This window comes from Leptinotarsa decemlineata, unplaced genomic scaffold (assembly GCF_025532065.1).
Source record: "Leptinotarsa decemlineata unplaced genomic scaffold, Ldec_3_MD MMD2_P_RNA_scaffold_9, whole genome shotgun sequence".
Classification (NCBI taxonomy): Eukaryota; Metazoa; Arthropoda; class Insecta; order Coleoptera; family Chrysomelidae; genus Leptinotarsa; species Leptinotarsa decemlineata.
This window is the reverse complement of record NW_027412536.1, coordinates 11952885-11977494: the sequence shown is the minus strand read 5'-3', so window position 1 is coordinate 11977494 and position 24610 is coordinate 11952885. Positions and strand designations below refer to the sequence as shown.

The 24610-nt window shown below is 33.2% G+C and overlaps 1 protein-coding gene across 6 annotated transcripts in view; it reads right to left on the bottom strand.

Moving 5' to 3' along the window:
- Gug (arginine-glutamic acid dipeptide repeats grunge) overlaps positions 1 to 24610 on the bottom strand; it is a 51470-nt gene that overhangs the window by 4491 nt on the left and 22369 nt on the right. For 3 of the 6 annotated variants that reach the window (XM_074170621.1, XM_074170624.1, XM_074170623.1), the window contains exons 10-20: positions 20795 to 21041; positions 19567 to 20165; positions 19298 to 19505; positions 16268 to 16565; positions 15843 to 16174; positions 11856 to 11952; positions 11523 to 11710; positions 11248 to 11466; positions 4528 to 4683; positions 3501 to 3616; positions 2783 to 2880 (exon numbers count right to left, since the gene is read on the bottom strand). In XM_074170621.1, coding sequence (XP_074026722.1) covers positions 2783 to 2880; positions 3501 to 3616; positions 4528 to 4683; positions 11248 to 11466; positions 11523 to 11710; positions 11856 to 11952; positions 15843 to 16174; positions 16268 to 16565; positions 19298 to 19505; positions 19567 to 20165; positions 20795 to 21041 — 2558 coding nt within the window. Of the gene's footprint in view, positions 1 to 2782; positions 2881 to 3500; positions 3617 to 4527; positions 4684 to 11245; positions 11467 to 11522; positions 11711 to 11855; positions 11953 to 15842; positions 16175 to 16267; positions 16566 to 19297; positions 19506 to 19566; positions 20166 to 20794; positions 21042 to 24610 lie in introns of all 6 variants that reach the window. The other 3 variants (XM_074170626.1, XM_074170627.1, XM_074170622.1) reach the window with 2 other exon arrangements.

Sequence of the window (24610 nt, the reverse complement as noted above, 5' to 3'; positions counted from 1 at the left end):
AGAGTACGTTAAAACATCAATTCATTCAATAAAAACTGAATTTTAATTTTAAAAATAACTACAAACTTTTTCAGAAAAGTTGATCTTAATTGAAAACAATACTAAAATATGTCATGGACCTCTATTCAAACTTTTATTTTTTGGAAAAAATTGAGTTACTCTTGTATGATATATTTTTCAGTATTCCAAATCATTAAACATTCAAAGCAGCCACAAAGCAGGCACACTTTCTCTCAAATTGAAGCACAGAATTAATTCACTTATATTGATTTTCAAATAACTGTCAACTTCATCTTGTTACAATATTTAACAAAATTTAAAAAATTCGCAAATTGTTTCAACAAGCTCAGAGAAGCAAAGCCCAACAAAACATATCAAATGTATCATGAAAACCAGTGAGAAAAATGAGTGCTCGAAGAATCAATGGTTTGTTTGATATGATAATATGGTTTTCAATAACTGGCATGTTAAAGGTTTTTTGTTTTTTAAACTAGGACCATTTCAAATGCATTGTCAAAAGTTTATGTTATCTGAAAAAGCAAAATCAGTTTTGATTTGTGTAAATGGTTATAAAATGAAGCATAAAGCTGCAGATATTTTCAACAAACAATGTTCATAAAAATAAGTCCACTATTCAAGGGTCAGTAGAATTTTGATCATAAGCAAGCAATAACAATAAAGAGCCTAAGAAAACATTATGTACAGAAGAAAACTGATAGTACTTCAGGCAGTTATCGAAAGTCCTAGAAGATCACAAGTAGGAAAAAACTTCTGTAAGGCACAAAATAAATACCATGAATACAAGCCAAAATTCATTTGAATATTTTAAGCTAGATACCATAAAATGCATGATTTCCAGCATCATACTTTGTTTGGTGAATATTAGTAGATGGAATTTATGATCTGATGTTCCACATCTACCATTTGAATAACTATTATGAGATATGTTCATAAAATAACAGGAATTTTTGTTTTTTGAAAAAATGATTTATTCTTACGGCTACATTAATGTTGTTGCTTTAAAAATAGTTCCTATTAGATATTATGCACTTGTGCCAGCGATTCTTTCATTCCTCGAAACACCTCTCAAATTCGATATTTGGGATGCTATTAGCTTTCTCACTGATGCGCATTCAATGTCAGCTAAGCTTATAAATCGATGGCCCTCCATAATTCTCTTTATTATAGGAAATTGGAAAAAGTCACACGGGGCCATGTCTGATGAATATGGAGGTTGGGGAATCGTAACTGTACTGTTTTTGTCCAAAACTTCACTTACACACAATAAAGTGTAAGCAGGCGCATTATCGTGATGCAAAGCAAGAATTGTCTGTCCACAAATTCGGGTATTTTATTCGGATTTCTAAACGCAAACAGAGTTGAACTTATAGGTAGTATTTCAATCTTTCCACGTTTTTATCAGTTGTTGATATGTTGGGACATCTGAAGCGTTCATCATCTTTAATTTGAAAGTCTACACAGCCATCTTGGAAATACTCATAACACATGTAAACTCTTGTTTTACTCATAGCCGACTCACCACAGACCTTTGTTAACATTTCACAATTTTTTTTACACTCTTAAAAACCCGTTTAACTGCAGCAGCTGCCACAGACAAAGTAAACAAATAATACAACTAAAAATGTTATCATACTTCAAGGGCATATATACCAAAATCATAGAAAAAAAATACAACTGAGCTCTCTAAACTCGTGACATTAAAAAAATCCCGTTATTTTCTGGGCATATCTTCTATATTCTAGGAAGAGGTGATGTAAATATTGATTCAATATCTGAAAATTCTGATATCGTGAATTGAGAAATGTTTTTTTTTTAATTTGATATGAAAGATCAGATTACTTGCATCAATTATTACTAATATGAATGCTACCAACACCCATGGTGAACTGAAGGAGAAATTTTAATGATCTAACTGGGGAATATTTAACAAAAGGTAACTTCTACAAAGAAAATATAAATTTACTGTAAAGGATTTTGTTGTAAACAAACATTTCATATTTCATGATCCTATCTATAGTTCGAGAGATATTGAGAGAAATTTTTTTTTGAAACTTTGACATGGAATAAAAAAGCTCAACTCCGATTTACTGGGACTTTTCAAGTTATGTTCTCTAATATAACTTTCTCATTAACCCATTTCCTGATCTGGGCCCATATGTGGAGTTAGTGATTGGTATCTGGAACATACAACTTTTTTTTGAGTATGATTTTCAAGTGTTCATCCAATATAAAGTCAATATATGACAGCCTAGCAGAGTAAATGTGGAAGTTTTGTAAATTAGTTTTGTAAAATTCTTAAAATTGAATCTAATATTGTTAATGTAGATTCCATAATGTACCAATGTGAATAAAAAAAAACCAAAATTGGCTCTAAGAAGGAAGATTATTATTGTGTGGTTGTTTGTGAGCTCTTCAGCGAACAATAATTGGTCAACCGAGCAAAAAGCGCCAGTTCTCTAAGAGGGTACACATATTTTACAAAAATTAATCAGTGATCAAGATGTTTCATGTTGTAAATATATAGGATGAAAGGTTCACTCTCGAATTTATTGTGTACAAGACCCTGCATCAACTATTCATTACTACAATGTTTGCATTAAAAATATATAATTTTATTTCTGATGAGATAGGATTTGAGTTAAAAAAAGCTGCAAGCTATGTAAATGTCACATAAATATAAAGTACTACTTGTGTTATATAGCTATCTGAGCGTGATGATTAAATGTTAATACTTTCATGATTTAAAAAAACATGAACAGACCTTAAGTACTCTTCATGTTGTGCAACAATCGAGGGGTGGGGAGGAAACCTATCTCTTTCTAGCAGCATCTGCCTCTGTAATTGTTCATGTGCAGCAGCCTGAACATTGAAGAATACCAGTTAAAAGGGAAACAAAAATTCACAGTTGAAAAACTTCATTGTCGATGATGGTTAAATTCTCTTGGTTCAAAAATAAAGTCATTATTTCTGAAGTCAGAACTCACAACACAAAAGGATGCTTTTAGAAATACCATAATTTATGTGATTGTAAATACATTTTTTTAACAGCTTTGTAATCGAGAATTGAAATTATATGTTCTAATAATTCGAAAGAAATAGGAACATTATGTACATATCAGTCTGTGAAGATTTTACATGTAAACATATCCTAACAAATACATTCTTAGAAATATCACAGTAATGCAAAAAATCATAAAATGTTTCAATCTTTTCACAAATTCAAATTCATTTACATATTCAACATTTCTTCTCATTCATTTCACTACACTGAAGTGACATTAGTGATAAAAGCATTATTTCTGCTTTAGTTCTGCATTTATATCAAAATACAATGAATTAAACCAACATCGCCAACACAAATATACAATATTGCTCTATATTATATTGCGCCAAGATTTAGAAAACTTGAAAAATGTTAAAATATTCTAGAACAATTCCATTTTATGGTATTTAGAACAGCAAATTAAAAATTCTCTTACTTGATGTGCTAACTGATCTGCATAAGGTCTGCCCAAAAGATCCGGATGGTGAAGTCCTAACGGACCATCTCTACTAGGAATCAAACCAGGTCGGGGGTATCCTGGAGTTCCAGAAGCTAAAATAATAATATAAGATTGAAACACAGTCCTATTTTTGTACACGGTATGAAAGTATCAAAATGAGCAGCACATGTTGACATTTTGTTAGTTTCTTCTACACAATATAGCCTTTATAAACCTGACTAGTAAAAATTGTGTAAACTAATTGTTACAATAACTTTGTACATTATACATAATGGGAGTTGCTTGTTATGGACACATGGTCACAAATATAAAGTGTACAATTCATTTGAGAAATAAAGACAAATATTATTATTATCATTATTCTGGTTCCAAACATTATATTGGCCCAACGGGGAGAACTTTCTACAAAAGAATAACCGAACATGGAAGTAGTTTCTTGAATGATGAGATTAATTCAACATTTGTAAACCATCTTTTGGCAGAGTTATAAGTTCAATCATGATTACAATGTAGTACATTTGGAAGAAGGTTTGAAACTATTTTTTTCAATATTCAATGACCAAATATATTTTAATTATTCTAATATGAGGCTCTGATAGAGATGGTTACATGTCCAATTTAGTAAGTTTGTCCTGAGAATTCATAAACTTTATTAGTAGGTAGTGAAAGTTACTATGATTTAAATTACTATAATTTAGAGGAAGCTGGATGTAGAAATTAAGTTAGTGAATAAAAATCTCACAATGAAGTGTTATTTAAATTTGTAATAATGAATTTCCATAAAATATTTGCCAATTCCCTGGCACAGATAAGAGAAGCCAGTTTCGGTAAGAGAATGTATTTAGTTCATCTCCAAATTATATTTCTTTTTGTTTCGAATAATATAAGGTATATTCAAATTGAAAGCATTCTGAAGGTCAGAAATAATGATGTGATGTTATTAGGAACACTTCTGTATTTCTTCACATGCATTCTCTTGTTTTTAATAAAAAAACAAACAAACCTGGCAGTGGAAAACCTGCTGCTGCAGCGGCTGCTTCCTGTTGTGCCTGTTGCTGTTGAGGATGTAGGTGTAGATGAGTATGAGCATGTGTATGCGCGTGGGTATGTGCATGGTACTCCGGAGAAATACCGGCCATTTGCAACCTTACCTTCAACAACAAGAGAAAATGACTTGATAATGACATTAGAACCATTTCAAAGCTTTATATAATTTTTGCAAATACTCTAAATTTCAAGGATCAATGATGAATTCCATAATTGAATATTATAATTACAAGTATTTGTTCACAACTTTTTTCACGTTAATCGTAATTGTTTGACAAGCACCCTAATATAGGGTGTTCTATTTGTAATAATAAAGTTATCTTTGCCCTAAATTATAGAAAAGTGACAATAATTTTTGAACATTCTGCATATATAGATAGATAGATTATATTGATCCTTTTTGCTACATAATGTGTAGATGGGATAATTTATAATATTAAGAAATATGTTTTATCGAAATCAATAGCCCAAAATTGGAATTCGAACGGATTATTTCTTTATATTTCAATGTTATTTAGTTTCCAAATGTACCTAGTATTTTCATAAAAAAATCAATAACTCGAGAACAGTTATAGTTGGGTATATGGTACCTTGTATGAAATATTTTTTTAAGACCAAAACACAAGCACTACATGAAAATCCTTAAGGGGCTCTTAGAGCTGTGCCTGGTAGTGATTCACATTGGATTTGAATCTCTGGAGATTGAATCCATTTGGAAAAACGTGTAGAAAGTTTATTCCACTCGAGCACAGTTCTCCAAATGAGTTCTTAAACAGTGAAGTTCAAGGTGTACTGAGTAGAGCAGCTACAGTCCGTCGCATATTTCTGATATGTACCGCTCTTGGTGGAATCAAATGTGCCAAGTCACTTGAACACTTTCCGTGAAAGTATCTATAGAACAGAGGCAAATCTCCAACCTTTTTTCGATGTTCCAGACTATCAAGGTTGCAAGTGATGTTCGCGTCTCCAATCAGGAGGCGGATGGCTCTTTTCTGGATGGATACCAGCAATTTCAGGGTATGTTTGGAGGCAAAGCTCCATACATGAGAACAATACTACAAAGAAGGTCTAATCTGAGCGTTATAAAGCATCAAAAGTTGCTGAAGTGTGTACAGTTTTCTGGTTCGGAACAGTGTTCCAAACTTTTGAGAAGCAGCCTTTGCAATTCCGGCGATATGATTGTGCCAAGACATAATGGCGTACATTTTAACCCCCAACAAACTTATCGAAGCAGAAAGCGATATTGTCTGACCTGACATTTTTTTTTAATTTTTTTTTATTTATTTATTTATTTCAACGGACAAGCCAATTTTTAAAAATATCTTTTTATAAATTGTACATGTGCTTACAAACTAAAGATACATCAGATGTATCTTTAGTTTGTAAGGATAATAATGATGAATTAAACAATTCCAGGTTAAGTTGGTAATGATTTGCTGATTTCAATATCCTACATATTGTTTCATTCTGACCATAATTGGTTCTACAAAAAGGAATTTTAAAAATATCACTATTTCTGGTTCTTCTATCATTCACAGAGAGAGTAGTACAAAGCTCAACTATTTCTGGAGAATCAATATAGCCGTTTAATACTTTGTGGACAAACACAAGATCTGTTTCAAGTCTCCTATGAGTTAAGGTGTTCATGTTCAATATCTGTGAGTAGTTATACTCTCCTCTATTTAATCCTAACTGAAAAGCAACATATCTCAAGAATTTGTTTTGACTCCCCTCTAACAACTCAACATCAACATTATAATAAGGTGACCATACAATGGAGTTATACTCAAGAATGGATCTCACTTGTGCACAATAAATCAGTTTTATAGATTTGACACTTAGGTCTCTAGCAGAACAAAGTGTAAAGCCTAACATCTTACGGGCTCGAGATGAGGCTTCCGTTATTTGGTACTTAAATGACATTTTTGAGTCAAAAACGACACCTAAATCTTTTACTTTATCCGTTACTGCTGAATCATTCCCATTGATTTTATACGAGTAATCATATACATTACTGATCCTTGAGAAAGTAATTTTTTGACACTTATCTGGATTCAAATGCAAAAGGTTGACGTCACACCAGCTAGAAAACTGTACCAAATCACATTGAAGTGCCTGAGCATCTGATATATTTTGTATTGATTTGAACACCTTTAAATCATCTGCAAACATTAGAAATGAGCTGGAGGTAAAAACAGTGGAGACATCATTGATGAATAAATTGAACAGTAATGGGCCTATGTGGGATCCCTGAGGAACACCTGATGGCACATTTATCGGTTCAGATATAGAGTTGCCATATTTAACGTATTGAACTCTATTGTAAAGGTAGCTTTCAATCCAATTTAAAACACCTCCCTCTAAACCCAAGGCATTCGACTTAGCAATCAGTAGGTTATGGTTGACTCTATCAAAGGCTTTAGAAAAATCTGTGTATATAGAGTCCACTTGTAGCCTATTTTCAAGATTATTTATTATGTAGTTTTCATAAAGTAATAAGTTCGTAGAAGTTGATTTCCTTTTGGTAAAACCATGTTGTTGATTGATTATGATGTTTCTGAAATCGAATGAAAGTTTTCTAGTGATTAGACAGTCCAGCATTTTGGGCAACTGACTGATTGCATATGCCTCTATAGTTTTTAATATTGTTACGAAGTCCACTTTTATGAACTGGTTTGATATAGCTTTGTTTCCAAAATTCTGGGAATATTCCTTTTTCAATAGAAAGATTGAATAGCCAGTGTAGTGGTTTTGCTAGAGTACAAATACAATTTTTAATCAGGTGCAAGGGTATCTTATCAGGACCTGTTGGTAGTTTAAATGGTAGTTTCAAAGCTAAATCTATAACTTCCTTAATATCTATATTATAGTGGCAAACGTCAGCTACATTTTGAAATTTGAATTTGGGGATTATATCCAGTTCAGAAACATTTATTGATCTTTTTGGAGAAAACCGATGCCTGGGTTTTTGTGGCATTGAATTGAACTTGTTTACTTTAACCCCAATTCGAAATTACTTCTAGATCTTCATTAAGGTATTCAACCTCCTGCTACCGGTGAAGATGTTCATCCACAGCCGATGTCCTGGAATTCAAATGTAATGACGAGACAAGTGTGATGTCGTCAGCAAAGCAATATATTGGATTCTTGGTTTTTTCCAATAAGTCGTTGATATACAATAAAAAGAGGGTTGGAGACAATATGGATCCCTGGAGAACACCAGTGTAATGGTGAAAGTATTCGTGTTAGGAATCACACGTTAAAAGGTAAGACCTCGTTAGCCCTTAGCTCGCACAAGTTTCTCAACTTCTGAGAGTTGTCGTTTGTATGGGGGCGACAGCTGATTAACGGAAAAACAGATTTTAAACAATTTTTTTTTTAAACAGATATCCATCGATGGCCACTTGCAGGGAACTATCTTTCAGGAAACTGAAGAGCCATTCACAAAAGTGATCCAAAAAGGCATAGCATCCAAGTTTGGCCAGCAAACCCTTATGCCACACACGGTCAAAGGCCTTAGAAATATCAAGCGCAACAGCTCTTGACTCTCCTTATTTCTCAATTGCGTTATTCCAAATATGGGTGACATACTATTAAAGGTCACCTGTTGATCTTTGTTTCCAAAAGCCATACTGATGATCGTTCAAGATGTTGAAGCCTTCCAAATATTCGAGGATATGGTGGTTTACGGCTTTCTCCTTGATTTTTGATATTACTGATAGCAAAACGACTGGTCTATAGTTATTTGAAAGAGTTTTCTTACCCTTTTTGGGAATAGGCTGAACGCGAACAATCTTCCAACAAAACGGAATTATCCCTTTCTTGTAAGACAGGTTGAAAAGTCTGCAAAATACTGGTGCAAGTTCATTTGCGCACTTTTTAAGTACCATGCCAGGCACTTCATCAGGACACCAGATGCCTTGTTGATATTGAGCTGTTTCAAAATTCGCCTGACTAGACTTTGTCGAAAAAGTAATTTCCGGCATTGCGCATTCTAGTGTGGGAATACTGGTTGGTGCCTTTTCCAGAAAATTGCGGAGCGGGACGCAAATTGTTCAGCTAGTAGATTTGCTTTTTCTATGGGTGTTGTTGCAATTGAACCATCCGCTTGCGTTAATGGTGGAATTGTGGATTTAGTAAAGTTCTGATTAATAGCTTTAGCATACTATTTGTTCCTGACCTATTCAAAAGCAACTAAATACTGGGTTTTCCATTAAAAAAAAATACAACATTGATATATCACACTTTTTTGAGCTACCCAAAATAATTTCCGTCTGCAGCCTTAATCAATATACATATGAGAAATGGGTAAAATAACACTGCATGTATACTTTTTCAAATTCGGAGTGATTCAATTACAAAAAAAAAATCTGAACAATAATGTACATCAAGTCATTTTACACAATATATCTACTCTACAAGTAAGACTAGTCTAAGACCTGAAACATTGTCTATTTTTGAACATCTGGAAAACATGTTTCATAATCCTTAACAACTTGGAGTAAAAATTGCTTTTTCTCTGTGTCCTTAGTTAATATTCTGTTATACTCATCAATTAGATTGATACCCCTCTCAGCTGCGTCAATAACTACTTCAACATTGTTGATAATTTTACAAGATTTGCTCCAACTTTCTTTCTTATTCCAAGTTGCTGGATCGCTTTCCAAAAATTATGTAGGAAAGTTCAATCTTTGAAAAAAAAATTAGAAGTAACGAATATAAAGTCATAAATTTCTTTATTTTCTATTTGATCTAATTCCCCTACTATTATTGCCTGTTTCATGTTCTCTTTACCATTTCCTTATCAACATCAATCAAAATATTTTCATTGAAGAAGGATAAGGAAACATTTTCCGGATTTAAATACCACAAAACTGTGTTCTATTATGTATTTTATCAATTCTTTACATAACTGGAGGTTGTGAAAAGGGGCCTTTTTTGCCGAAGGTACTGTAAACCAGGGTTTTATATAAATATTTACGAGAAACATGCATATGTCATGTTAGTTCAAAATGATCTTGAAAAAAAATATTTTCAAGCAACAAATGGCTTTAGACATCTAGCGTGTGTGATGGAATGCACTAGGAAGATAAAATGGCATATTTGACGGTTTTTCTTTAAAAAACAATTTGGAAAGTGATAAAAATTCTTTAAAATCATTTTAATGCTAGGAATGAATTTATAAAATCGATAATTTCAGATTTTCGAGGGTGCAAAATTTGCTCAATTCTTTCAATTTGAAAACCGGTTTTAAAATTAGTTTGGTCTATTTTAAGCCAATATTCTTTAAAACTTTCAAACAAAACAACATTAGGACCAAATGAAGAGGGCATTTTTACATCAATTACACTTCCCAAACTATTTCGAAAATATTATGTCGACAAGGACACTACAAAATGTCTGTTCCTAATTGCTGTTGCAGTATTGAAGCTGCATCATTTAAATACTCTAGAGATCGTAGAGTTTCATAAATTGACAAGGATTGTTCTTTACCCATTGAATGCTGCGAGGGAGGCACTTGAAGCAACTCCTCCACTTCACTAGTAACTACTATAGCAAGTCTGTCCACATTCTTCATCCCTGTCAAAGAAGGTCAGAGTTTTCCATCCCAGTGGATATACAAAATGCCAAAAGATCGGATTCTTTAAAAGTTGCTTTTAATTTTGCGGCCCTTTCTTTTTGCACACGTTGTCTAATTCATTGAAGAAGTTGTTCTATCTATAGTCAGAGACGGAATATCACGTCGTAGTGCTTCTGAAACTGCAGTCAAAGTACGAACTCCATATCTATCGCTTATCTCACAGGCATCAAATGCAGCTACTATTTTTGGTGTTACAATGCTAGTTGTTCCATTTTTTTTCTTTTTGGTTGTGATGGATCAGGCTCTTCTAGAGCTAGCGGTTCTTCCTCTTGGGATTCTAGCCTTCATTCTATCTCACTATCAATTTCAACAGAGGAACTGTTGTTTTTCTTCAGCTATTTTTTCTCGAACAGCTAGCTGGTAGTCGATGCCATGCATAAACCCTAAACGGCCATTTTGCTTTTGACTGACTAAAAACTGTTTTGTCCTCTTCAATTGCTATTAGCTCAGGGGAATTTGTATGTGATATATCAAAATATGTATATCGTTCATGTTTTCCACAAATTTCATATTGGTATGCGAGCTTTGTCCCAAAAAATAGAAACTTTTTTTAATAGTTAGCGCGGCACTTTCACGTAATCTTAGTTTCACTTCAGGCATGTTGAAAAATAGAACATTCAAAACTTGTTTCTCAGAAGGCCATTTAGTACCAACAATTTGGGGTGTATAATGTCCAATTAAGTACAAGACACTATTTTTCTTTAAACTTCGAGTCTTAGACATTATAACTTAACAATAATACTGCTACTATGAAGCTTTCAGTTAATGAATACATGTATCTGAATAAAATCTGTTTTTCCATTAACCAGCTGTCGCCTCCTTATGAACAATAACCCTCAGAAGGATTAACAATGTCTTACCTTTTAACGTGGGATTCTTAGCACATTTCATTAACTTTTGAAGTTGCTAATTGAATTCAGTATAAGTTTTGATACCAAAGAGAATTCAAATGCAAGAATAAATGAGGTTTTGGAAGAGTGAAGTGTTTTCTAAAATTCTCAGATGAATATTTCGTGTTCACTTTGAAGCTTACCATAGGATCAGTTGCAAGAGCCAATCTCTCAGCTGCTTCTAACTGAGCCTGATGGGCAGCATGATGAGGATGACCAGGTGGAGGTCCTCCAGGTCCACCTGGACCGCCTGGAGACTGAGGTATACCCAATCTTTCCAATCGTTCCCGTTCCATTTGTGATAGTTGGGCACTACTTCCGCCTGGATAAAGAGCAAAGTGATGGAGAGGAATACCGCCAGGACCTGAAAATACAATTTATTGTTTTAATCAAAATTGCTTTTACTAAAAATATACGTACCTCCTGGCCCCGCTAATCCGGCAGCATATCTCCTCTGAATTTCCAGCCAATGCGGATCCATAGGATTTGGAGGTCCCCTCATACCACTTTTCATTATTTCCTCCTTCAACCTATCATTCAATTCTCTCTCCCTGAGTTCCCTTATTTCACGTTCTCTTTTTTCTCTTTCCAAGTGCTCTAATTCCAACCTATACAAATTTTGTTAATTTTTCAATTAGGGCAGTATTGTAGAACTATTGCCAAACAATATTTATCCATTTCAGAAAAAACTGCTGATAGAAACTGATCAAATGGTAATCTTTTCTAGTTCAATAATTAAGAAAAATTACTCACCTCTCCCTGGCTCCTGGGCCATACATACTATTCAGTTGATACTGCAACATTGGATCCATTACATGAGAAGGTGGTAGCAGTGATCGAGGCATATGACCTTGAATATTATAGAGTTCATTAAAAATGCTGTGAGAGATTGTAGATTTACTTATATATTTCAAATAGATATTTTTCATTTCGAGTTTTTTGTGTTCAATTTAACTAATGTAAATCACGTTTCTAACTGGCGCTGCCATTTTATTTAAAAAAATGTTAATGAAAGGTTCTAACAAAAAAACTTTTTTTAAGCATGTTAGCATCATTATACAACTAAGTAGTAAGATGATGCTAACAAATAAATTATTCACAAATTCACAGACGAAGCATTAACTCCAGTAATAAGGGTCATTAAATAAGTGTTTCTCATATTAGTTATTGTGTTAATCTGTTGTATCCAAATGTATACAGTGCATTTCATTAATGTCCCCCGCCCCTTTTATTTTTTGAACGGGTCGACTCAAAAAAGTGAAATTTCGGATAATGAAATTAATGCATGAATACTTTATTTTTAAGTGAAATTGACTGACGAAACTTTCAAGATGGCGACTGGGCGCCATCTAGGAAAGAAGAAATTAAATGGAAAGGGAAGTCTTGTGACACATCTTTTTGAAGCTCCTGACAAATGCTTCACAACCCTAGAATTCAATGTCAATAGGTTCAACTACTACAAAATGGCGGATCATTTAATAATTGCCTGAATACATTGACTTTTAACTACATAATATGAGATAATAAGCTTGAGGTCAGTTCAGAAGATGCTTGAAATGGTTGCCTTGAACTTCTTGATATATGAATAGCCTATCCAAACGTTTTCGAACACAGTAACGTCAATATCTCTACAAATATTTATTATTCTCTGTCGTATGTCCAACATTGAAGCAGGTTCAGTTTCATACACCTTTTGCTTCAAATAGCCCCATAAAAAAAGTCCAAAGGTGTCAAATCCGGCGAGCGGGCTGGCTATTCTGTAGAACCTTGATGACCAATCCAATGACCGGGAAAAGTAGTATCCAAATAGTTTCTTATTTATCTGGAGTAATGTGGTGGTGCTCCATATTGTTGGAATACAATATACATATCTAATCATTAGGATTTGCTGCGACGATTTCAGATTTCAGAAGTTTCCAGCATATTCAAATACAGTCCCCTGTTAAAATTTTGATCAATAGAGGTCCTACAATATGGTTTCCCAATATTCCTGCCAAAACGTTAATTTTTTCTGAATATTGGGTATGTATTTCCCGGAAAACGTGAGAATTGGTGTCATTCCAATAAAGGCAATTTTGTCTGTGAACATTGTTGTTAAAAAAATGTACATTCGTCACTAGAACAAATATTGTGAAGATAGGTAGGATGCCTTGCAATGGTTTTCGTCATGATTTTGCAGAATTCTGTTCTTCGATCAGGGTCATCTTCAGTTAATTGGTGTACCATTTCAATTTCGTATGGATGATACTTATTCCTCTTCAAAAGTCTCCACACAGCAGAAGGAGACACCTCACAAACATTCGCGACAGAATAAGTAGACTGTTCAGGATTTACTACCATCTCATCAATTATTTGCACTTGCTGTTCTTCCAGAATGAACGGAGGATCTGGGTGCTTTTTGTTATGTACACTAGCGGTAGTTGTGAATTTGAATACAAGTTCCCTCAAATATTTTCTACAAATAGGACGATTCGGAAAACGTTCATTGAAAATCCTTTTGGTCTCGTGAAAATTACGCATTGCACCGTAAATAAAAATTTCTTCAATTTCTTCTTCCAATGGACGAGAATTGACCATTTTAGAGATTGTTGACGTGGTACCTTTCTACTAGTAAAACCGGAAACTAAATGAGAATATTCTAAACGAACAATGATGTTCATTGTCGTACTGACATTTTTTGTCGTTTTTATAAACAAAAAACTTAACAAACCGTATCGAGTTGTTGGAATGGCCAATGGCAGATAAAAAGGAATATTTCTAGAAATATCAATATTAATGTTTTTGTATTCAGGAAATTATTAAATGTTTCGTCATTTTGTAGTAGGTGTGGATATTGACTTCATATTCTAGGTTTGTGAAGTATTCATCAGGAGCTTCAAAATGATGTGTCACAACACCCCCTTTCCATTTTATTTTTTTTTCCAGATGGCGCCCAATCGCCATCTGTCAATTTCACTTCAAAATAAAGTATTCATGCATTAATTTCATTATCCCAAATTTCAATTTTTTGAGTTGACCTGTTCAAAAAATAAAAGGGGGTGGACATTAAAGAAATGCACTGTATGTTAATGACGAATGACTAATTAAGCCTCTATTCCCCTGATTTCTACTTGTAAGTTGTACATAAGAGAGTAAACAACGAGCCGTTTGGAATAATATCTTTGTCCAAATGTTTCGATTTCTGAACCTTCAAATAATTAGTCATTAGCCATTAACATATAAATCGGCATATGACAAACTAAGGAAATAACTAATACTAAAAACTCATTTGATGATACTAATTTTATGATACTCATTTATAGATCCTCATTACTAAAGGTAATGGTTCATATAGATAAAAAGATCTAACTCAAATGTAAGATTTAGTTTTAGTAATTTCCTTTTGATTGTAACTTGTCAAGAGACAATGATACCTTACAGGTTCCTACTTATCAAATGATGAAAAGTTATTAATTCAAAAACTGCTTGGTCGGTATTCATTTCAAGGATAACTTTAAAGAAACTAATCAATAGGTCAAAACTACAAATCGGGAAATTAGGAAATATTTTGTAGTAATGGCAACAATAATCCTTAAAAATTTTCAGTTCAGTCTTACCACAACTGTTCAAAGAGTTCCATACTGTGACTCATTAAAAATATTGAGGTTCATTCTGCAAGAATTGATTATGAAAAAAGATATCAAGACAATAACATTTCAAAAAAATGAGATGTGACAAACACTGTTGAGCGGAGTAGTTTGTAGAATTTAAATTTCATTTTAGACAGTGGTGAAATAATTGATAGTCTTCGAAAATGTTTTCTAAAATAAAATCGACTTACATATTATAAACCGGGAGATGGTGAAAGATTTTCGTAAGTCATTTCTTACAGTATGGCGATTTTAGGGGGTGCGCGGGACATAATTGCAGATTAATTATTGAAATTGTTCGAAAATCCGGAGGTGCCAAACAATTTTTTTTACAAAATTTCTTCAATTTATCGGTATTTTAATGAAAAAAACTCCGGCGTAGCTATATGCCATACTTCTCCGGTGGGTGTTTAGGCCCACCATACTTTTTTGAAATAATTTTCATTTATTTCTTACAGGCTTTTTCTTCAAAACAATTATTTTTTATTAATCTTGTACAAATCACGCCATACCATTCCGACTGTCCAAAATACCCGCCATACCTCCCGTATTTCTTTCAGTATGGCAGTCAAATCGGGGTCAGTTTATGACACAGTGAGACAAAATTATATTTGTTATACTTCTAGTGTAGTACAAAAGTGGTGCCCTACTAAACCAAATTTTAAGGTGAAAAAAATTAGTTTTCGAATTCTGAAAAATGACATGTTTGAGGGGGTATGGCGGGTATTTTGGACCGTTGGAATGTTATGGCATGGGGATATTCGACAAGATGTATAAAAAACAATTACTTAAAAAAACCAGCATGTAAGAAACTAATTTGAAAAAAAAAAACGCTTCAATAAAGTATGACAGGGCTAAACACCCACCGGAGAAGTATGGCATATAGCGAAAGCCGTTTCTTTTTGTAAAATACAGATAAATTGAAGAAATTTTGTGAAAGAAATTGTTTGACACCTCCGGATTTTCGAGCAATTTCAATTAATCTGCGATTGCGTCCCGCGCACCACTGTATATGAATCCCCCTGATAGCGCCCTACTGTAAGAAATAACTTACCAAAATCTTCCACCATCTCCCGGTCTATTATACGTCAGTAAATCTTGAGAATAATACCTGGACTGAATCCTGCGTGTGGCCTAGCATACTCGGACAACTGTCTCAAAGCAGGTGTATCATTGAAACCAGGCCTTGGAAATCGTTCATAAGGCGATGAAACAGTCTCCAAAGGTCCTCTAGATGGTGGTTTCACATCTGGCTTTTCAGGAGTAGTAATTTTTCTTTGTTGGGCTTGTTGTGCCCTCTCACGTTCTTCTCTTTCTCGTTCTGCTTGTTTTCTTAACCTTTCCTCTCGCTTTCTTGCCAGTTTTGAGTCGGGCACAGGTTTGAAAGTCAGGTCTGTTCTAGTACAAGAATTATAGTCACCTCGGTTCCAGTGCCTCAAAAATCTGAAAAATAGATCATATTCAAATAAAAACAATTCACATCTGATTAATTGAATATTTACTAACGACTTCTATATAAAAAAGATCCATACTAACATAGCACTCTGACTTCGATGACATTCTGTATCCTCTATTCTAGGCTCAGGTGAAGGTCCCCTAGGTGGGGCCACTGGACTGCTCTGACTCTCCTCTTCTGGCATAGGAGGATCCAGATCAGGTTCGACTTTGATTACCTCATCAGGAATCACTTTGATAGGCTGGTTCATAGGTGATGAAGGTGGATGCATGATTGTTTGTTGCTGCTGCTGCTGTTGTTGCTGTTGTTGTTGAGCAGCAGCCTGGACTGCATGAGCCCTCAGAGCGTCTACTGAACTAGTTCCCATTGGAGGTGGGCCTTAACAAGTAACAAAATTTCAGTTTTCTGAATATGGTAACAGAGTAAGGAGGGACAAATTGTGATGAGGTTTTATTGTATGCAAGATACTTAAGAAGAAACAACAATCGATAAAAAGAAAGATATTTTTTGTGCACATGGGGGCGGGCTCGCCATCAAGTTTGGCGTTTGCTGTTATACCATTAATGTACTTAAAACGAGGATCAGTATATACATCCAGTCACTTTAAGTCTAGTCACTATAATTCTTCAGAATGTATTTCAACATACTCAATCCCGTTCACACGAATTTATATATTTTGCATTATTTTATTTTTGGTTTTTGTCTTTTTACTGTTAGTCTTGAAACATGTTTGTATTACTATTTCATATTAGGACATGCTCTACTAAATAAATAAAGTTCTTATATTTATATATTATTACTCTTTATTAGCAAATAATGCTCTTCATAGTACAGTCAGTCACTTATAAAATACAAAACAATAAAAAAAATGTATATATATATATATATATATATATATATATATATATATATATATATATATATATATATATATATATATATGTATATATATATATATATATATATATATATATATATATATATATATATATATATATATATATATATATATATATATATATATATATATATATATATATATATATATATATATATATATATATATATACCGACAACCGACAACTGCGGTAGTTGTGGTTCCACTTATGTTTCGCTTGCGTTTACGCAGCTATTTTTATCAAGTACTTTCTTGGTTTTTTCTCATTTTGTCTTCAATCGAGGACCGCCTGCCCGGTACTGACGATGCCCAATAGGCTGAAACAGCTGTATACCGGTGGCTCTTAAATTGAAATCAATATGGGAATGATCAAAGAGTACTTATCTATTTATTTTTTGATTTTCATGGAATTATTTCCAGCAGCTTGACTGCATTAACCTTTCTAGATTTCATATCATTTCTAGAAACATGTGGATTCGTTCTCCGATGGCATTTCAGGTTAGCTTCCCAAATTTCTGCTACCGCAGTTGTCGGTTGATTGGTCAAACCACTAAAAACCACTAAACCAAACCACTAAAAACTTGGCAAGTTGACTTGGGTGTCACACCAATAGGTGGTTCCACTTATGTTTCGCTTGCGTTTACGCAGCTATTTTTATCAAGTACTTTCTTGGTTTTTTCTCATTTTGTCTTCAATCGAGGACCGCCTGCCCGGTACTGACGATGCCCAATAGGCTGAAACAGCTGTATACCGGTGGCTCTTAAATTGAAATCAATATGGGAATGATCAAAGAGTACTTATCTATTTATTTTTTATATATATATATATATATATATATATATATATATATATATATATATATATATACTTGAAATATATTCACTACATTTTCTTTTGAATGAATTTAATGAATCACAGCTTTTTATATGACTTGGCAGATTATTAAATGCAATCAGACCAGAACTATACAACGAGTCACAACCTATATGTTCTCTGTTGATATAAAAATTTCCTATTCTATTTCTAGTGGAGTGTGTATGAATACTACTTGTGTAGGTCAACTGATCACTCAGATAATTTGGCAACATATTGTGTTTAATTTTAAATATAAATATTAGCATATTTAGTGTTATCCTTTGTTTAGTCCTTTGTTTAGCAGACATAAAAGACAGTATTTCCAACATGTATTCCACAGATGTGCGTTTATTACAACTTAATATTACCCTCACGGATCTGTTTTGAAGCTTCTGTAACCTGTTTAGATTTTCATTGCTCACAAAATAGAGTAATGTACTGCAATAGTCAAAGTGGGGTGCTATTATTGATTTATAAATTGTTAATTTTGCATATTCACTTATTTTATTTTTCAATCTATATAAAAGATGAATTTTCGTGGCTATTTTCTTCTAAATATAACTACAGTGTGCATTAAAGTTCAATTCTTGATCTAATACCACTCCCAGATATTTAAAAGTTGTTACCCTTTCAATGATGACATTATCGATATAAAGATTCAATGACAGCTGTTCATCTTGCAGTTGTTTTAAACGATATTTGCTACCTATTAACATGCATTTTGTTTTATTAACATTTAACTTGAGGCCGTTGTCACACAACCACTCGTTTATATTTAATAGTTCCTCATTTAAACATTCGGAGATTTCATTAGTCGTCCCAGAACAGTACAACATAGTGTCTTCGGCCAAACAGTTTTATCTTACACCTTTTAACATGTATCACAATTTCATTTATGTACAGCAAGAATAGCGGTGGACCCAATACTGACCCTTGAGGGACTCCAGAAATTACATTTAAAGAACTTGATGTCACTTGATTATATTTAACTAGCTGCTTCCGATATGTGAGGTAATTTGTGAACCATTGTAATACTTTATAATATAGTCCATACTTATTTAATTTCATTAAAAGTAACTCAATGTTGACCGTCTCGAATGCCCTTTAGAAATCCAGAAAGACAACACCTATAATACGGTTTTTAGATAGCTCAACTTTCCACAAAGAGATTAGAAATTGCAGTGCAGTTTCACATGAATGGGATTCCCTAAAGCCAGATTGTTCTTTAATCAAAATATTATGTTTTGCTATAAATTTCATCAATTGCTCTTTCACTGTGATTTCTAATATTTTCTCATAAATTGGCAGGGTATTTATGGGTCTAAAATCAAAATCAAATTTATATGCAATTACTCACCTAATGGTGACGGATGGTGGCCCATATTAGGTGGTTGTATCATCAAGTGATGAGGGTTGGCCTGTGGAGTTGGAGGTTTACTATGCATACTGTGGCGTAGTAACTGATTTCCAGGTGACAATCTGTCATGATGTGAATGAGTATGATGATGTGTGTGTTGATGGTTACTAGCAGAACTTGAAGAGGAATGGTTCAAGCTTCCAGACGTCTAAAAAAATAAAAATAAAAATGTAATTCAATCATTTTAAAATTTCCACTTCATTGTTCACCTGGGAAGTTGATTGATGTGGTGAACTACTCCTCACAGTTTTCTGATTCACCTTGTGCTGAACGCTCTGGCTGGAACTTGTTGATGTGCTATGTGATATCGTAATGCTATGACTGCCTCCATAATTGTGCTTTTCAACTGTGGCATGCACCGAACTATTGTGTGATGTACTCTGATGATTTGTTAAGGTCATCTCATGTGTTTGATGTCTCTCACCGCCATTTTCATCTGGTTCCCTTGTTTCCCGCTTGGAGGTTAGTGTACTGCTGGTACTGTGTTGAGTAGACATCAGAGTCGCACTTACGGTGTCAATAGACTTTGGGGCAAGTCCTATATCCTGACGACTCGTTGGTGGGGGAATAGCATGGGGTTGTGGCACAACAGGATACGAGTATGAAGGATAAGAAAAAGGATAACCTGAATAAGGATGATGACCGTGGAACTGCATTTGTAAAAATGAAGGATGAACTAGGTGTGGATGAGGAGGATGCATTGAATTATAAGAACCATGCGGCTGATTTGGATGAGGCTGAGGAAGAGATGACGGAGGTCCTGAGTTTGGACTTATAAGGTTCATAGCTGAATGTGGTGAATTGGTACCTGAAAGCATTTTTTTAGAGAAAAAAATGTTACTTAACTGTTCATTATAATTTTCAAATAATTTAAGCTTATAAAATATTTAATTTAATATCATAACTGTTTACATAAATACTTTGTCAATAAATAATAAAAAAAAACTAAATAGAAAAGATTTACATGACAATAGCAATCATGTTGTAAATACACAAAATATTAAATACTATTTTGGCTGCATCTCTATAAAAAAACTTCAACAATCATCTGACATTCAATGTTCTGTCCCCTTTCACATAAGTGTGCTGGTCCCTTTTATTTAATTACATTTACAAATTAGGTGGGGCAAAAACATTTCTATGTTCACACTTCAGGAAACCCTTTTATACTGAAAAGCAATTGAAATTTTGAATTTGCTCTTATCAAGTGATAATACAACCAGTGATAGTAGTTCTTAGAATAAATATCTGGTCTGTAAGAACACATCATTTATGCTAGAAAAAAGCGGTACCTGCCACAAAAAAAATTCATTAAGCCTTAATGATCTTTTCATCCTAAGAATAAGTATTTGTGTAAATTGAATACCTCAAACATAAGAATATATATAATATGAAATACAGTTATTTTCTTATTAAATATTCAACAGAAATTCTTACCTTGTTGCCTTAGTGGAGGAGTTTGGGATATCTGATTACTAGGGGTAGGTGTGTTTGTATTGCTGTTGCTTTTAGGTGTTGAACACTTTTCGGAGATTGGTTTTGGACTAGGACCTGTGCTAGAAGGTCGATATTCTGGTTCTTTCTTGATATTTTCCACAGATGGACCTGACGGAGGACGTTCGTTCCTATCAGATCCAGATACCTGAGATGAAATTTGCTGGGGAGGAGGAAGATATCCAGGAATCTGAAAGAAGTGTCAAGATGAAAAATAAAAAATGGTTTATATATTCTTCATTGTAAATTCAACTCGAGAGATTTGCGAATGTAACCATGCATTGTTGCAAACGTGTTGTTAAGACTTTTTGGACATACACCACCTTCAATATATTTTTTTATTTCTGATAATTCATTCACGAGTTCACCCTCATCACCGAACAATAAGTTACATCAAGTTTTTTTGCGATTTTTTTGAGATTGTTACACAATATGTAAATAAAGAGTAAATAAACATTCTTTGAATGTATAGAAGTTTAAATAAAATATCCCTCAAGTTATATCAGTGTCACAAAGTTGAAAAAACTTATGAATTTTGACAAAGTTATGCCAGGAATCTCAAATTTTTTACATTAATACATTTTTGTCAAATCCTATGTTTCAGAAAGAAATGTAAAATTAAACATTATTCATGAGATTTCTCATAGAGAAAGAAAAATTATATTCAGGGTAAAGCACATGTAACAAGTCCAATTATTAGTTTATATATAAATAACATATCAGCATCTCTATTATCATACTCAAAGAGATGAGATGGAGGAAAATCAATACAAACATATAAATATTGTCCCCAATTTGGATAATCCTTTGATATACATAAAGTCTCAAGAATTTATTTTGAATTATTTACATAACAGTGTACTAATGTCCATAGAAAAGTGACCAATAATTTACCATTATCCTAACCATGGAAAAACTAAAGACATGGACTTTATCAACAGCTGCCTATAGTTTTGGGTCATGAAAAATAATTTTGCCACATTGACAATGATATGTGAACAATAATATATACGTCTTTAACTGAAGTCACATGTGTCAACTGCCTCAATGGAATACATATAAATAGAAAATAATTTAAACAAAAAGTTACTTTCTGCCAAAATTTATGAGTCTATATCCTGAAGATAAATATGAGTGGTGCTTGGAAAATGAAAGTATGAAAACTCAAAACCCAAGAGATTCATGCTGAATCTATTGAAAACACGTTTCCCATCAGAACAAAATTATGGTCTCTCAATACGCGTTTCGCTAAGCAAGTTAGCGTCCTCAGGAAACGCTGTTGAGAGACCACAATTTTGTTCTGGTGTTGGGAAACTGTTTTCAATAGATATAAATAAAATACATTGCTGCAGTTTTTTTGAACTCCATGGTTCTTTACGTATTTGGAAAAGAAATTGTTATGCTAGTGAATAATACTAAGATGTCTGACACTGAGGACGTTCAGTCTGTGTACTCTAAATGAAATACATTTAAATGTTGCAAAAAGAAGATTTCATATTTCGTGTGTACCAGATGTTTCAATATATACCATAAAAACTGTGCTTTGCGAAAAAAAAAAAAAGATTCAACATTTGGTGATGACAATACAATAGTGTGATGCAAAATGAGCTCATTTAACAATTTTTTTTTTATTTCATTATTTGAATGTTTGTTTCAAATAGTACATCTGTAAAAAATCTGAAATTTCACTCTTTTATCTTCCCCCTCAAATTAATAGTTGAATGTGGTCAAGCTTGATGTCACATCAGTCGACTCGGCGACAAGGGAGTGCTGGCGGTGATGGCAGCGATTCATGGCAGCGATTCATAATCTCCAACTACAGGCCCGGTTGCCACCGCCCGAAGCTCGTTGCCTGGTGTGACGTCAAAATGTATCGCGGGCGATCTCACATTTTCAATTGCTCTTGCTCAGTTGTTAATTGATATAAAAACCGGAAAATTTTGTGGGATACTTGGGAGATGATTTACTTTTATGATATATAATTTTCAATAAAAATCTAAATTAGCCTAAATGAGCCCATTGAAGAAGTCAACAACTAACTTTAAAAGTTATTTGGAATATTAGTTAAATAAATGAACTGGATACGGAAAAAAACTGTATTAGTGATGTACTTGGGATGGAAAAGGAATTCCTGACAAGAAAATTAAATTGAAGTGCGGTTAAAACAAATACTGTAGAAACCCAAATTGACAAACAGCAGATAATCAAGGGAACTGCCACAACATGACTACCAATCGGAAATTGAAAAAATTGAAATGAATTCCTTTTAACAAAAAATAATGACGATTTGTTCATTTACAAACAACCTGGTGTTCAACATGTGTTATTGGGAACACAATTGAACAGATTGTTTCACAAGAGGTATTTGAAAAATATGAAAAAATATTGAGCATGAAGCTGAAATCGGTAACCAAAAACAATCGTTAGAGGATATCTGCAACATGAACATAAAAATGAGCAATACTGAAGACAGGAATAAAAATAGAAATAAAATTGAAAAAAAACTCAAGAGAAAGCTATGTCATATCAAAACGTATTCAAAGAGGATACTCGTTTCTGTGGTAGGGAGTAGCAAATGCATACACATTGGTGAAGACTTCTCTGAAAAACCATGTAGTAAAGATATTTCTGAAAAACAATTTGTTGAAAATAGATGTGTTGATGTTCCAAGTTGAAACCAATATTATGACTACATCTGGTGATAAAACAGCATTAGAAGAGTCATCTAAAGAAGTTGAGAAGCAACATTTCAGTACCACTCACTATCATTATCAACTTTATTGTTCAGAAAAATTTTTATTTTTGAATACCCAAAAAACTTCCCCTAGGTTCTAAAACATACCATAGGTGAAGGCAATTTTCAAGTAACAGAAATGCATAAATCGAATATAGAACTTGCTGACTTGGTAAAAAATGTATTCCATGAAACTATATTTTTTTCAGATGACTATTACTGTCATGGTCAATACTTGGAGAGACAATGTTGTCAATACTCAGACAAATGTTGCCATTGAGCAATAACACTAATGTTTCAATAATTTTTGAAATCGTTTTCATGATCAAATCTTAATAAATTTACTAAACAAAATATCCAGCTTCCGAACACATAATTAAGGTTCTCCCTTGAAGTTTTTGGTTGATAACCGTGTGAATAGAAGTAAATTTGACATACTTGAGATAGTTAAGTATTCCTTATCGGACCCAAAAAAATGTTTTGCTTTAAATCAGTCAATTATATAACAAGTTCAGAAAAGCATTGGAAAGTGTAAGACCCAGAGATACTAAGAAATCATTTGTATACAACCACATAGAATCCCTGGGTAAATCTTGAACTCATACTCTCAATTTGTAGAATATGCCCTAAGTTTTGGCTTCAAAAGGTTTGTCACGTTAACGTTCAAGGATTTTTGAATAGTTTTAACAAAGTAGAATTATTTGTCAAAGCAAATAAGATAATCATTTTCAAATAATAATTTTAATGTGTTATTCATATGTATTCCTTTTATGTGTTCAACATTTCATTTGCAATGTATATTTCTTTACTTTATTTTTGGGTTTAGGGTAAAAACTGTTATCCTAAGTGTTCAAGACCTCCAAATAGAAAATTGTTTTTTTTATTCATTATTGCAGACATTGAGGCTAGCTAAGACAATTACACATAAAATTATTTTTTGTAGTGATTTCAATAGATTGCTTAATGAATAGTATTAATCAAATTATTGAGACTTTTTTCTTTCATTTCAATGGAAGACTGATTTA